Source organism: Macaca fascicularis, chromosome 10, assembly GCF_037993035.2.
Source record: "Macaca fascicularis isolate 582-1 chromosome 10, T2T-MFA8v1.1".
Classification (NCBI taxonomy): Eukaryota; Metazoa; Chordata; class Mammalia; order Primates; family Cercopithecidae; genus Macaca; species Macaca fascicularis.
This window is the reverse complement of record NC_088384.1, coordinates 106,937,375-106,952,654: the sequence shown is the minus strand read 5'-3', so window position 1 is coordinate 106,952,654 and position 15,280 is coordinate 106,937,375. Positions and strand designations below refer to the sequence as shown.

The following is a 15,280-nucleotide window of genomic DNA, read 5'->3' as shown; positions in this document are numbered from 1 at the left end:
GGGAGGGGAGCACGCTGAGCCTGGCACTGAGGACTCCTGCAGGCAGCCCGGGCAGGGCAGCTCCGCCCACGGCCTCATTACCTCCCTTTCAGCCTTGAAAATCCTCTCCAGCCTTCCAGTGCCTGGACGCGCCCTCTAAGAAATCTGGGAGGCAAAGCCTTCAGAACATCCACTGATGACTATTTATTGACCACCTACTATGTGCTCTACCAGGGGAAGAAACTCAAATGCACCAGCAGGCACTAAGAGTGGGCACAGCGGGCCAGATGGTGGCTGGGCAGGGATGCCGCTCAGGGGCCCACTTGGACCTCTGCTTCTTCATGAGAAGCCACAAGGGCAAAGTTGGGGTGCTTCCAGATAGGGCTCAACAAACAGCACCCCCCCACCCAAAGAAAAACTGCTTGTTGTCAGAAGGAACTTCCTCCCCTCCCCTCCTCAAAATCTCACATAAAATTTGCTTTTTGGCAATTAACTCAAGTTAAATGTATCCATATACCACACTGGCCAAAGAGCAAGTGCGGTTGAGGCAGAACTAGCCCAAAGATCTCAAGTTTGCAGCCTTGGCAGTCGAAGTCTCGGTCCCTGCCCTTGGGAAGCTCACAGAGGGAGGTAGAGACACACGCTGACCAGCTGACCAAGGTCAAAGCTGGATCAAATCCCAGCTCTGCCAGTTATGCCGTGTGACCCTGAGCAAGTGAACAGCCCTCTCTGAGCCTCAGGTCCTTGCTTTGTAAACTGGAATAATAGCATCTGCCTCCGGCGTTGTTATAGGAAATTGAGATGAAGCACAGAAAGCCCTTCGTATACAGTAGGGGCTCAATACAACTATTGGCTGTTAGTCATGCTGCTGTTTAGAGTTGAAGAGTTCCAGCCAGGGCTGGTGCAAAAAAGTGGAGAAGATACCTCTCTACTCCTCCCTGGTCCCAAATGTTCCACAGTGGAGGGGACGAAGTGGTACAGGTCATCAGCCTAAAGTCCAGAGCTGGGGGTATACTGGGTGCAGCCCACGGTACAACAGAGTTTTATTTATTTATTTTTTTAGTTTTTAGAATAGGCCGGCCACGGTGGCTCAAGCCTGTAATCCCAGCACTTTGGGAGGCCGAGATGGGCAGATCACGAGGTCAGGAGATCGAGACCATCCTGGCTAACACGGCGAAACCCCGTCTGTACTAAAAAAATACAAAAAACTAGCCAGGTGAGTTGGCGGGCGCCTGTAGTCCCAGCTACTCGGGAGGCTGAGGCAGGAGAATGGTGTAAACCCGGGAGGCGGAGCTTGCAGTGAGCTGAGATCCGGCCACTGCACTCCAGCCCAGGCAACAGAGCGAGACTCCGTCTCAAAAAAAAAAAAAAAAAAAAAGAATAGAGACAGGGTCTCACTATGTTGCCCAGGCTGGTCTCGAACTCCTGGGCTCAAGTGATCCTCCTGCCTTGGCCTTCCCAAGTGCTGGGATTACAGGTGTGAGCCACTGCTCCAGCCACAACACTTTTTTCCACACAGTATTCAACAGTTAGAAAAATACTGACTTTTTGACATGAGAAGATTCATTAAAAAAAAAAAAAAAAACACAAAAAACAAAAAACCCTCCAGATGTCCAGCTTTCTCCCCCATACAGGAAAACCTGGTGGCTGCTGGTCACCATTTCTGCGAGGCTGGTGCCAGGCAAGCTTCACTCCTGTACATGAGGCATGGGGTCTGCAATTCGCCACAGTCCCCACCACTCCCTCCTGTCTCATGCCCAGAAGACTCGCTCACTCACTGCTGTTACCAGATCACCCTGGGAGCGCTGCAATTGTGGGACCGGGTGACATCTCATACCCTGCCTGTCCTGGCTCTGCTTTGCTCCAAAGCCACCCTGGCTCCCCTCCAGCCCCTCTGCCCATCTTTCTTTCTGGGAAGGTCTCAGTAACCACGGTCTCCCCAGGCCTCTGCTGCCCTGGTGGGGGTAGGGGTGAACAGGTGGGCCAGGCAGCCCCAAGACCCAGCCAAGCTTCCTCCCGCCAGGGCAGCACCGTTCTGTAAAGGAGTCAGGAGTTGGCCCAGTGAGCTTTGCTGTCAGCCAAAGAGCTTCCCTGGGAAGCACCGCATTCTTCTCCATCAGAAAAATTAATCAAAATGACACCTCGTGAACAAGATGTTTTGGCGGCAGAAAACAAACAGTGATTTACAACAAATTAGTGAGGCTGTTCTGTGCCTCTGGGCACGTGAGCCAGGAGGAGGGCCGGCCTGGCACGGTCAGCAGGAAGTTGGCCCGGGCCAAGGGGACACCTGCTGTGGCCTCTGTGTACTTCCGAGGTCCGCAGCCCGCAGGGCTCCAGCCCCATTTCACACTTTCACTTCCGCACATGCCTGAAACCATCTCCAGATGTGAGGGGCCCTCCACAGGCAGGCGCTGGGCTGATGGCCGCCCCCTCCAGCGGGGTCTCAGGGACATTTGTCTGGAAGACCTGGGCCCCTTTCCGGAGCCTCTTTTCTTTCCTCTGATTGGACAAGGGCCCTGAGACCTGGCGAGGGGAGGATTCCAGAGAGCTCAGGGCACAGCATGAGGTATTTCCAGGGGAGGAAACATTCCAAACAGCCGAACCTGCAGCCTGGAGGGCACCCACGTGCCCTGCTCAGCTCTGGTGTTCAAGTCCTAAGACGTCACAGACCCTGAACGCCAGCCTGAGCTCAGAGCAGAGAAGGAGCCCTGGTTTCTCGCCAAGTGAAGCAAATTCGACCAAGTCACTCCCCTGCTACAAACACTTCCATGGCTCCCGTCGCCCCTAGAATAGTGTTAAATTCCTCTTGTGGCCTTGAGACCCCGCACAATCTGGTCCCTGCTACCTCCCAGACCTCATCTCTCTCCACTCTGCCCTGGCTCGTGCAGGCAGCCCAGCTAAACTGGCGATTCCTCAAGCACCAAGCTTAGGTGCGTTGCAGAGATTTTGCAATTGCAGTTCCCTCAGCCCAGAGCACTCTTTCTTCTGACTCCACACCGCCACTTATTCATCATCCAGCTCTCAGCTTCCACGGCCCCTCCTCAGAGGCCACTCCTGACCCCTCAGACCAGGGATCCTTTTTAATTTTTGTACATTTTATTTTGTAGAGACAGGGTCTGTCACCCAGGCTGGAGTGCAGTGGTGCAGTCTCGACTCACTGCAGCTTTGAACTCCTGGGCTCAAGCAATTCTTCCACCCCAGGCTTCCAAGTAGCTGGGACCACACGAATGCACCACCATGCCTGGCTAAAGGGCCCCCTTTAGAAACAGCCATCTAACTGGATTTTCTGTTTTTTCTTGTTTTTTTGAGACAGAGTCTTGCTCTGTTGCCCAGGATGGAGTGCAGTGGTACAATTATGGCTCACTGCAGCCTTGACCTCCTGTGCTCAAGTGATCCTTCCACCTCCTGAGTAGCTGGGAATACAGGCATGCACCACCATCCCTGGCAAAGTTTGTATTTTTTTTGGTAGAGACGGGGTTTCGCCATATTGCCCAGGCTGTAACTCCTGGGCTCAAGTGACCCACCCATCTAGGCCTCCCAAAGTGCTGGGATTACAGGCATGAGTCACCATGTCCCACCTGTAACTGAACTTTCTTTGAATTTGGTCATTGTCTGTATTCTTGCACCAGACACAAGCTCCCTGAAGAGATCACAGCTCTCTACCAAAGCAACATGTGATGGAAAGAAGAACGTGGATTCATATCCTGATGTCCAACTGTGTGATTCTGGGTAAGTTACTTACCTTCTCTGTGCCTCAGTTTCCTCACCTGTAAGATGGAGATAGAAATAGCACCTCCCTCGTGGGATGTTATGAGGATTGACAGGCTGAAAACAGTGCCTGGCACAGCAGGGCTGGCTCTGTCAGCTGCCCCGTGATTCCCGCTCACCGCTGAGCACCAAGTGTTGAGTCTGCCCTGGACCACTCCATTGCTCACAAGCAAAGCCGGCTTTTCAGCCGGGTGTGGTGGCTCACGCCTATAATCCCAACACTATGGGAGGCCAAGGTGGGTAGATCACTTGAGGTCAGGAGTTCGAGACCAACTTGGCCAATGTGGCAAAACTCTGTATCTACTAAAAATACAAAAATTAGCCTGGCATGGTGGTGCATGCCTGTAATCCCAGCTACTTGGGAGGCTGAGGCAGGAGAATCACTTGACCCCAGGAAACGGAGGTTGCAGTGAGCTGAGATCACACCACTGGCTGGCTTTTCAGGTGGCCGATGCTCTTCCGCTCCACGCTCGGAATCCCTCCTGAGAGTTCTGGAGCTTTTCTCCTCTGCTTTAGCGTGGGCCCTCATCATTTTCCATCAAATCCAAACTAGTTTTCTAGCAAGCAAAGCCTCTCACGAACCTGCCCATGCCAGCTCACTGACTCAGACTCTCTGAGGCTTTTTTTTTTTGAAATTTAAAGATATTATTTTAAGCTGGGCGTGGTGGGTCACGCCTGTAATTCCAGCACTTTGGGAGGCTGAGGTGGGCGGATCGCCTGAAGTCAGGAGTTCGAGACCAGCCTGGCCAACATGGCAAAACCCTGTCTCTCACTAAAAATATAAAAATTAGCCAGGCTTGGTGTTGGGTGCATGTAATCCCAGCTACTCGGGAGGCTGAGGCAGGAGAATCGCTTGAACCCAGGAGGCAGAGGTTGCAGTGAGCCGAGATCGCACCACTGCACTCCAGCCCGGCGACAGAGTGAGACTGTCTCAATTTAAAAAAAAAAGACCCCCCAAAAAAAGACAGACTGAATGTGGCCAGATCATGCAGCCTCTTGCAGGCCATGACAAGGAATTTGGATTTTATTCTGAAGTCACTGAGAAGCCATCTCGGAACAATTCAAAATAACTTTAGGATCTCAAAAGATACCATCTTAATAACATCTAGTAAATTAGAGATGCAGTCTCCCCATGTTGTTCCCAGCTCAAGTGATCCTCCTGCCCTGGCCTCCCAGAGTGCTGGGATTATGGGTGGAAGCCACTGTGCCTGGCTAAGAGACCTGCCCATGGTCACACAGCTAAGACATGTCACAGAAGGGGCTTAGCTACAATGAAAGAGAGGTGCAATTTTTATTAAAACCTCACAATGTTATAACGACCAATATAAAAGCATAACCGAAAACTTTTCATTTGTACAGAACACCATGAAAATGTGGACTTTTGTACCACGAAATACATATGTCGTAGCACGGCCCTGCGTACATTTTGGTGGCTGGGCGCCAAGGGCCTGGGGCACAGGCTGGCTCCGTCTGTGGAGCAAATGCCTCTTTCTCAGGCAGCTCAAAGGCGGGGCTGAGAGGCCAGGCTCCAGTTGGAAAGCTGGCTGAGGGGAACACTAGTATCCTCAGGTCACTTCCTGCACCAGACCCCTCGGGCCAGCCCAGGCCACAGGCCATGTCCACGCCAGCACCAAGTCACCCGGGCAGCGGGGAGCCTGCCCTCTCTGGGGGCTGGGCCTCTGGCGAGTGGTGTGGCTCCCCACAGGGGCAGAACCCCATGCCAGCATTCCTGTGGGGCCACCCAATATCCCTGTCTCACCTCAGCCCTCTCCACTCCATGGACCCTTTGGAGACAGCACGGGTGGGTGAGGAACAGACAGCCCAGGGGCGCCACACAGCCAGGTCACCCTGAGTGGCTGCTGTGTCTGGATGGTCACTGTTTGGGCCACCCGGGGTTGGGGGAGGCCTCAAACACCTGCCTCGGGGGAGCAGTGGGGTCCTGGGGGAGGTACCACGAGAGAAACCAAAGCTCTCCGAGCCCCTGGCTGCCTGGGCCCCTCGGGCCTACACTGGGCATTGGAACAGGCCCCGGGAGAAGGGCTTGGTGGAGATCCAAGCCCTTGGTGGAGGCTGGAATGTCAGCCTCTGAGGGTGATGGCCGTTTAGGGTCACAGAAAGGAGGTGTCCACCCTGGGGGAGGAGGCGCTGAGGGGAACTGACTAGAGACGGCACAGAATCCCAGTTTTGAAAGAATCAAGATGGAGGACACTGAGAAGGCCTGGGCGCCCTACAAGGACTCCCACCTCCCAGAGAGCAGGTCTGGGGGTCAGGGAGGGCACAGAATGGGCCAACGGGGTGCAGGGCACCAGCTCTGGGCCCAGACATCACAAGTTCAAATCCCAGCTCCACCACTTCCTGCGTGGGGCAACCCGCAGTGACTCAGTTTCCTCATCCGTAAAACAGGAACAATGACCACACCCTCTTCACAGGGTGGGGTGTGAGGCGACTGCAGAGTCGGCCCCAGCAGCAACGGTGATGGTCATCATTCTGGAAGGGCCCCTCCAGCTCACACCCTAGAGCAGCCACAGCCCTGGAGCCTTCAGGTCTGCACACGCATGCGCACACTTGGCTGCACCGCCTCCCCCAGACAAAGCCCTTGTGGGGCCAAGAACAACACACCGGGGTTGCTGAATGACTCACCCATCCCTGGCCAGGACGCGCTTCCTGGAACAAGTTACCACAGGTAGGTCTAGGGGGCTCTCCAAGGCTTAGCAAGGCCCAGTGTGGCAGAGAGGAGAGGGTGCAGGTCTCAGCATGCCCCAGCCACACTCCGGGGGGGATGCCACATCCCTGCAGCAGGGGGGGTGGGGGGACCTCAGTTTCAGAGCTCCACAGGCCTGGATCCCAAACCCAGCAGTGACCCTGGATAGGTGATTCTCCGTCTCCAAGCCTCAGTCTCTGCCTCTGTAAATGGGAACACTAGCACCAACCTCATGGGGATGACTGCCGACTACAAGAAGTGTATTAAATGACAGGCAGGACCTACTGTTATGATACTTGAGTCCTAACAGGACATGGACAGCCAAGGTCCTTTCTGCCCCAATGTGTCTTTAAAAAAAAAAAAAAAAATTTTTTTTTAAATTTTCAGAGAGGGTCTTGTTCTGTTGTCCAGGCTAGAGTGTAGTGGCATGATCAAGGTTCATTGCAGCCTCAAACTCCTAGGCTCAAGTGATCCTCCTACCTTAGCCTCCTGAGTAGCTAGGGCCACAGGTGCATGCCATCATACTTGGATAATTTCTTGTAGAGATGAGGTCTTGCTTTGTTGCCCAGGCTGATCTTGAACTCAAGCAATCCTCCCACCTTGGCCCCTCAAAGTGGTGGGATTATGGCCATGAGCTACCACATCTGGCCCCTAATGTGCTTTTTTTTTGTGAGACAGGGTCTCACTCTGTTACCTAGGCTGAGTGCAGTCATGCGATCTCGGCTCACCGAAACCTCCACCTCCCAGGCTAGGTTCAAGTGATCCATCCACTCAGCTTCCCGAGTAACTGAGACCATAGGCGTGCGCCACCATGCCCAGCTAACTTTTCTATTTTTTGTAGAAATGGGGTTTTGCCATGTTGCCCAGTCTGGTCTCGAACTCCTGGGCTCAAGTGAACCACCTGCCTTGGCCTCCCAAAGTGCTGGTATTATAGGCATAAGTCACCGTGCCCAGCCCCAAATGTGCTTTTAAAGCCATCAGTGGGAAAAGTCACTCAGGAATGGTCACTGTAAGTTGAGGGAGAGGACAAAGGATGCAGCTCATGACTTCATTGTCTTTGGAAAGCAAAGAGATGGAGTTTGTCTGAAGAGGGGCAATCCCAGAGGGCTTCTCACAGGAGGTGTCTTTAACCTGGGCTCTGAAAGATCAAGAGGAGTTCCTAGACCATGAAATCTGAGAGACCGCTGTCCAGCTGTTACAAGCTTGGGCAAACCATTCATCTGGAAGCAGGCAGGTGAGTAGCATGTGCCTCAGGCAGGTACAATGAGGCCAGGAGCCTGTGACGGGAAAGCACATGCCCTATCAGCATTTCAAGTCGCACTGTTTAAATATATCGCCTGGCCAAATAGAATGAGTTGACATGGGCCAAATTCTGCCCACGGGCAGAACCCTGACACTTTCTGAATTTTCATTTCCTCACCTGTTAAATGGAGATACTATTAATACCCAGCACACAAGATGGCTGGGAAAGGTAAATGAATCACTGCATATAAAACGCCTAACGCAGAGCCTGGAACCTGGTTAGCACTCAACAAGGCCAGGCGTGGTAGCTCATGCCTGTAATCTCAGCACTTTGGGAAGTCAAGGCAGGAGGATCACTGAAGTCCAAGAGATGGAGACCAGTCTGGGCAGCAAAGCGAGCCTCTGTCTCTATAAAAATAAAAATTAGCCGCCGGGCGCGGTGGCTCACGCCTGTAATCCCAGCACTTTGGGAGGCCGAGATGGGCGGATCACGAGGTCAGGAGATCAAGACCATCCTGGCTAACACGGTGAAACTCCGTCTCTACTAAAATACAAAAAAAAAAAAAAAAATTAGCCGAGTGTGGTGGCGGCCTGTAGTCCCAGCTACTCGGGAGGCTGAGGCAGGAGAATGGCGTGAACCCGGGAGGCGGAGCTTGCAGTGAGCCGAGATGGTGCCACTGCACTCCAGCCTGGGCAACACAGCGAGACTCCGTCTCAAAAAAAAAAAAAAAGAAAAGAAAAATAAAATAAAAAATTAGCCAGGTGTGGTGGTGCATGCCTGCAGCCCCAACTACTTGGGAGGCCAAGGTGGGAGGATCACTTGAGCCCAGGAGTTCCAGGCTGCGATGAGTTAGGATCACGCCTGTATTCCAGCCTGGGTGACAGAGTGAGATCCTATCTCAAAAACAAAAAGCACTCACTAATTGGGCTGTTGTGATAAAGTAGAGATAAGGTGTGGACAGGCAGGAACAGTGGAGACAGGGCAGTAGAGGGGATACCTGCAGGCAGAGCCCAAGGAGCCACAAGAGGCCCCACTAGGTGACACCTTTCCTGTGAAGGGCAAGTCACCAGAAACAGGCACTCCAGGACCTGACCTCAGACAAGTCCCCTTATCTCCTTCCCTGAGCCTCCATCTTCTCAACTATAAAATGAGGGTGATTAGCCAGGCATGGTGGCCCATGCCTGTAATCCCAGCACTTTGGGAGGCCAAGGCAGGTGGATTACTTCAATTCAGGACTTCAAGACCAGCCTGGCCAACATGGTGAAACCCCATCTCTACTAAAAATACAAAAATTAGCTGAGCATGGTGGCACACACCTGTAATCCCAGCTACTTGGGAGGCTGAGGTAGGAGAATCACTTGAACCCAGGAGGCGAAGGTTGCAGTGAGCTGAGATCACGCCACTGCACTCCAGCCTGGGTGACAGAGTGAGACCCCATTTCAAAAGAAAACAAAAAGGACACATGATCCTTCCTTCCTTGCGGGGCCATGGAGAGGATCCCAGGACGACAGAGGAGAGATGAGGAAGAGAACGGCCTTTGCAGGCCATAAACCCATCCCCCTTCCCCTGCTCCTTGAGGCTGACTCCTGCCTCAGGAAGGAGAACCTGGCCAGAATTCTGGATGTCATCTTGGTCACTGTCCCTAAGTGTGCAAGGATGGGCAGGAGGATGGGAGCTGTTTCTGTTCACCACAGTAACCTCAGATGGCACTCAGCAAACAGTAGGTGCCCAATAAATGGTGGATGAGCACACAAACCATCGCAGCCCGGGGCTCACAGGGGACAGAGAAAGGCTGAGGTGTCTGGCCGCCTGTACCCGTTTCCTGTCTGCAGAAGTGAAATGTGCCCCCTGAACTTGGCTTCCTGCGCGCTCCTCCCCATGCTGGGGTCTGCGGAGGGAAGGGGGAGCAGCCCTCCCCTCACTTCTTGGGTCAGGATACTCACGTTCCTGAAGGAGGGGAGCCCCGCGGATCCCAGCCACCTCCGCAGGGCCTGTGGGAAGGCCCCATGGTCCCGCTCAGCCTGAAGCACGTCTGCTTCCAGGAACGCGACATGGTGTCCGACCATCTTGACGAAAGCCTGAGAGACACGGAAAGGCCATGATGCCACATCTGTGCAGGCTGGAGCCCATTCCTGGCCACACTCCCTAGGCCGGTGGGGACTCCAGGCCTTTCATCACTACGACCAGCCTCCCTCCAACAGGGCTCCCCACAAGGTGGCAGGGCCTGCTTCGCTGGAGGGACACCTGCAGAAACCCTGACAACGGTCACAGCTCCCGCTGGTGGCCTCTTGCCTTCTCCCCATAGGGACGCTGTTCTTAGCCTCCATTTTACAGGGGAGGGAAATCAAGGCTGAGAGAGGCTGGGTCACCTGCTCAAAGTCACGAAGCCAGGAAGTGCCGGGGGCCGGGGGGGCGGCAGGGTCTCAGGGCACATTCATCAGATTTCAAAGCCTTTTTTGTTCAAAGTTGATTTTATAGAAATAGCCCAAATGCTTATTTATTTGTACTTTTCATCTATGTTAAGGACACACAAACGCTCATTTTAATAGTGGATGTGCTGTATATTTGAACTCAGAAGCCACCAAGGGCCTAGCAGGAAACAAGCAGGTAAAGGGGGCCTAATGGGAAGCAGGGTCAACCAGAAAGCTAAGTCCAGGCCCACAGGAACCACTCAGCTCCAGGCCTCAAGTGCAGAGCTGCCAGTTTCAAGAATAAAGGGCACAGTGGCTCACACCTGTAATCTCAGCACTTTGGGAGGCTAAGGTGGGTAGATCACCTGAGGTCAGGAGTTCAAGACCAACCCTGAGATCTGGAGTTTGAGATGCCTGGCTAATTTTTCAATTTTTTTGTAGAGATACGGTTTTACCACATTGCCCAGGCTGGTCTTAAATTCCTGGCCTCAAGTGACCCTCCCTGGCTTCAGCTTCCCAAAGTATTGAGATTACAGGCATAAGGTACCATGCCCAGCCAGAATTCTTTTTTTTGTTGTTTATTTTAATTTATTATTATTATTATTATTATTATTATTGTTTGTTTGTTTTGTTTTTTGAGACGGAGTCTCGCTCTGTCGCCCAAGCTGGAGTGCAGTGGCCGGATCTCAGCTCACTGCAAGCTCCGCCGCCCGAGTTTACGCCATTCTCCTGCCTCAGCCTCCCGAGTAGCTAGGACTACAGGCGCCTGCCACCTCGCCCGGCTAGTTTTTTGTATTTTTTAGTAGAGACGGGGTTTCACCGTGTTAGCCAGGATGGTCTTGATCTCCTGACCTCGTGATCCGCCCGTCTCGGCCTCCCAAAGTGCTGGGATTACAGGCTTGAGCCACCGCGCCCGGCCAATTTAATTTATTTTTTTGAGATGGAGTTTCACTCTTGTCACCCAGGCTGGAGTGCAATGGCGTGATCTCAGCTCACTGCAACCTCCACCTTCCAGGTTCAAGTGATTCTCCTGTCTCAGTCTCCCAGGTAGTTGGGATTACAGGCACCTGCCACCATGCCCAGCTACTTTTTATATTTTTAGCAGCCTGTCACCCAGGCTGGAGTGCAATAGCATGATCTTGGCTCGCTGCAACCTCTGCCTCCAGATTCAAGCAATTCTCCTGCCTCAGCCTCCCAAGTAGCTGGGATTACAGGTGAGCACCACCATGTCCAGCTAATTTTGTATTTTTAGTAGAGACAGGGTTTCTCCATGTTGGTCAGGCTGATCTCAAACTCCAGATCTCAGGTGATTCACCCACCTCGGCCTCCCAAAGTTCTGGGATTACAGGCGTGATCCACTGCACCCCGTCTTATGTTGTATTTTTAATAAAGATGGCGTTTCACCATGTTGGCCAGGCTGGTCTCGAACTCCTGACCCCAGGTGTTCTGCCGGACTCAGCCTCCTAAAGTGCTGGGATTACAGGCGTGAGCCACTGCGCTCAGTCTGTCTTTCAGGCTTCCATCTAACTGTCCCTGAGCACCTGATGTCATACAGCCCCGGCAGGTACTCTAGAGCCACTCAGATTCCTGGTCTTCACAGCCCTCATTGCCCTCTGAAATTCTTATCTATTCACAGTCCACGCCTTTAGGATGTGGGTTCTAAAAGAGAAGCTGCTGAGTCAGCACTGCTCACAGGCCAAGACCAGAGCCTGGTCCAGGAGACAGGGCCCATATGGATGGTGGATGCATAAATGCACACGTGCATGAATGAATGAGTGAATGAGTGAGTGTATCCTTAGCAAAACGACATTGAGTGAACCCAAGATGGAGGCTTCTCTTGTGCTGCTGCCGCCCTGGGGCTCTGGCTGCAGCAGGGCTGAAAGGCTGAATCAGCCACGTCGTGTGTGTGTGTGTGTGTGTGTATGTGCAGATGTGTGCGTGTATGTGTGTGTGTGTGTGTATAGAGGTGGGTGGGTGGGAAATGGGCCAGGAAGCATCTGACAAGGGCTCCAGCCTCAGAGGCCTGGCTCAGCCCGCACATATGGTTGTAAAACTCAGAAGAAAGTCCCGACTCCCCTTCCTCCAGCCGATTCCAATTTTATGCTCCCTGCGTTAATACCAATCTGGTGGAGAGTGTGAGGCGAAGCTGAGGAATGTGCGCTCGCGACGTCTGAACTGTCTCCAAAATGCCTGCCAGTGAGGCCAGCCCGGCCAAGCCACAGCCAGAGAGGCGGAAACCTGGGCCAGGGCAGCCCCGACTCTGGGGAGAGGAGACGCACATGTCCACCCACACAGCCAGGCTGTGGTGGCTGCAGGTGAGCGAGAGGGCTCACCGCTAATCTTAGCCACCCTGAGGGCTGGGTGCAGGGAGCACAATTGATTTCTGCTTATTTTCCTCTTCAATAAAGACATGCTACTTTTATAATCAGTTGAGAGGGAGGGAAGGAGGAAAGCCTCATTGTTTAAAAATATATTGGCAAGTATTGAGGAATTTGAACACTTTCGTCCCCCCTGGACACAGGGGTCTTGCCATGTTGCCCAGGCTGATCTCGAACTCCTAGGCTCAAGTGATCCTCCCACTTCAGCCTCCCGAAGTGCTGGGATTACAGGCCGAGCCACTATGCCTGGAGAATTTGAACATTTCCACCAAAGAGTTCCCAGCTTCAGAGCATGATTCCTGTACAGAAAGGTGTGTTGACATCCAGCAGGGGGAACATAAACTTTGCAACCCCAGTTCTACCACTTCCCACCTGTGTGAACTCCGGAGAGTCACTTCTCATCTCTGTGCCTCAGCGGCTTTTTCTGTAAAATGAGACTAATAGCAGGACCTTGCTCCTGGGGTTGCTGTGGAGTCGAAGTGAGTTCTTATGTGTAAAGCACTCATAGTGCCTCGCCTGTAGTAGGTACTCAAAAATATTAGTTTTTGTTGGCTGGGCATGGTAGCTCATGCCTGTAATCTTGGCACTTTGAGAGGCTAAAGTGGGCAGACTGCTTGACCCAGGAGTTCAAGATGAGCCTGAGCAACATGGCAAAACTCCATCTCTACAGAAAATACAAAAAATTGTGGCAGGGCGCGGTGGATCATGCCTGTAATCCCAGCACTTTGGGAGGCTGAGGTAGGTGGATCACAAGGTCAGGAGATCGAGACCACGGTGAAACTCCGTCTCTACTAAAAAAATACAAAAAATTAGCCGGGCATGGTGGCAGGTGCCTATAGTCCAAGCTACTCGGGAGGCTGAGGCAGGAGAATGTCGTGAACCCGGAAGGCGGAGCTTGCAGTGAGCAGAGACTGTGCCACTGCACTCCAGCCTGGGTGACTGAGCGAGACTCAGTCTCAAAAAAAAAAAAAAAAATTAGCTGGGCGTGGTGGTACACGCCTGTAGTCCCAAGCTATTCGGGAGGCTGAGGTGGGAGGATCGGTTGAGGCCAGGAAGTGTGACTGCACCACTGCACTCCAGCCTGGATGACAGAGTGAGAACTTGTCTCAAAAAAAACAAAGTGAGTTTTTATTAATACAACTGATAAAGGGTCAAGTTCTGGCCTGAGAGGTCACCTCGTGGTTTCCAAGCTCTCACCTGGCAGGTCACACTGATTCTGAGGGCAGGGTGGACTTGCAGTCTGTGGAAGCCACTAACACTCTAGTCACCCCAGGACCTCCCCCTGGGAGGGCAGAGCAGTCATTGTTCCATCCTGGACAGATTCTCCCTCTCTCAGCCTTGTGGACCACTACAACCACCATAATAGTTTGTCCTTACGGAGCATCTGCAAGATGGCAGGTGCTGGTCTCGTTTAATCCTCACAATGACTCTGAGGGGTGGACGGCACATTCCCTTCCAGGAGATGGGGGTCTTCCTTGACACTGACTCCAAGGGGGTTGGTGAATTACCAAAGGGGCAGATCAGAGCCCCAGCTCTCTGGTTCTGGAGTCCACCTGCCCCATACAATGTCAGGTTCTCAGCAGGTCCCTCAGTTTTATTGTTTGATGTCACACACTTGAGCTAATAGGAAATACATCATCAGCCGGGCACGGTGGCTCATGACTGTAATCCCAGTACTTTGGGAGGCTGAGGCGGGCGGATCATGAGGTCAGGAGTTCGGGACCAGCCTGACCAACATGGTGAAACCCCATCTCTACTAAAACTACAAAAATTAGCCGTGCATGGTGGCATACGCCTGTAGTCCCAGCTACTTAGGAGGCTGAGGCGGGAAAATCACTTGAACCTGGGAGGCAGAGGTTGCAGTGAGCCGAGATCGTGCCATTGCACTCCAGCTTGGGTGACAGAGCAAGACTCTGTCTCCAAAAAAAAAAAAAAAAAAAGGAAAAGAAATACATCATCTCCCACTTGACCTTAAAAATCCACGGCCCTCTTGGAACCTCCCTTAGGACTCCCCCCTTTTAACGGAGCATCAGTTACAGAGAAATCTCTCTCTACTCTAAAGAAAGCGGATGTGCAGGGGTGTTGACAGGAGGTGAGTGCCCCTCAGCCTCAATGTTGGTGAGACTCTAGGGCAGAGCGTGGTCTGTGACAGCCGGGAGATTCACGCCCCACGGTGGTGACAGTTGCTTCTCAGCTGTTCCCAGAAAGGAATGGGGAGAGCTTGGGGCTGGTCTTCTAACACCTGGTCCCTCAGCAGTTCTGGCTCCTGTTGGCATCTGAGTTTGCAATCTCCATCTAAAACTTATAGTAGGCCAGGCGCGGTGGCTCATGACTGTAATACCAGCACTTTAGGAGGCTGAGGCGGGCGGATCACGAGGTCAGGAGATCGAGACCATCCAACATGGTGAAACCCCGTCCCTACTAAAAATACAAAAAATTAGCTGGGCGTGGTGGTGGGTGCCTGTAGTCCCAGCTACTCGGGAGGCTGAGGCAGAAGAATTGCTTGAACCCGGGAGGCAGAGGTTGCAGTGAGCTGAGATTGCACCACTGCACTCCAGCCTGGTGACACAGAGAGACTCCGTCTCAAAAAAAAAAAAAAAAAAAAAAAATTATAGTAGTTGCGTGGGTGGAAGTTCAAAATGGTGTAGTCACTTTGGAAAATTGTTTGAAACTTCCTAAAATGAATTTCCATAGCTCTCCTAAAAAGACCTGCCAATAATTCCACTCCTAGGTATCTACCCAAAAGAAATGAAAACATATGTCACACAAAAACTTGTACGCAAACGTTCATAGCAGCATT

At 52.6% G+C, this 15,280-nt stretch overlaps 1 protein-coding gene across 7 annotated transcripts in view; it reads right to left on the bottom strand.

Moving 5' to 3' along the window:
* The window catches only part of BCAS4 (breast carcinoma amplified sequence 4), an 86,185-nt gene that overhangs the window by 27,617 nt on the left and 43,288 nt on the right, over positions 1-15,280 (bottom strand). For 4 of the 7 annotated variants that reach the window (XM_015429971.4, XM_005569346.5, XM_065523308.2 and 1 more), the window contains exon 4: positions 9,635-9,769. The exons of 1 other annotated variant lie outside the window; for it this stretch is intronic. In XM_015429971.4, the coding sequence (XP_015285457.3) occupies positions 9,635-9,769 (135 nt within the window). Of the gene's footprint in view, positions 1-7,272; positions 7,726-8,900; positions 9,099-9,613; positions 9,770-15,280 lie in introns of those variants that run through there. 2 more of the 7 variants (XM_045363128.2, XM_074005558.1) reach the window with 2 other exon arrangements.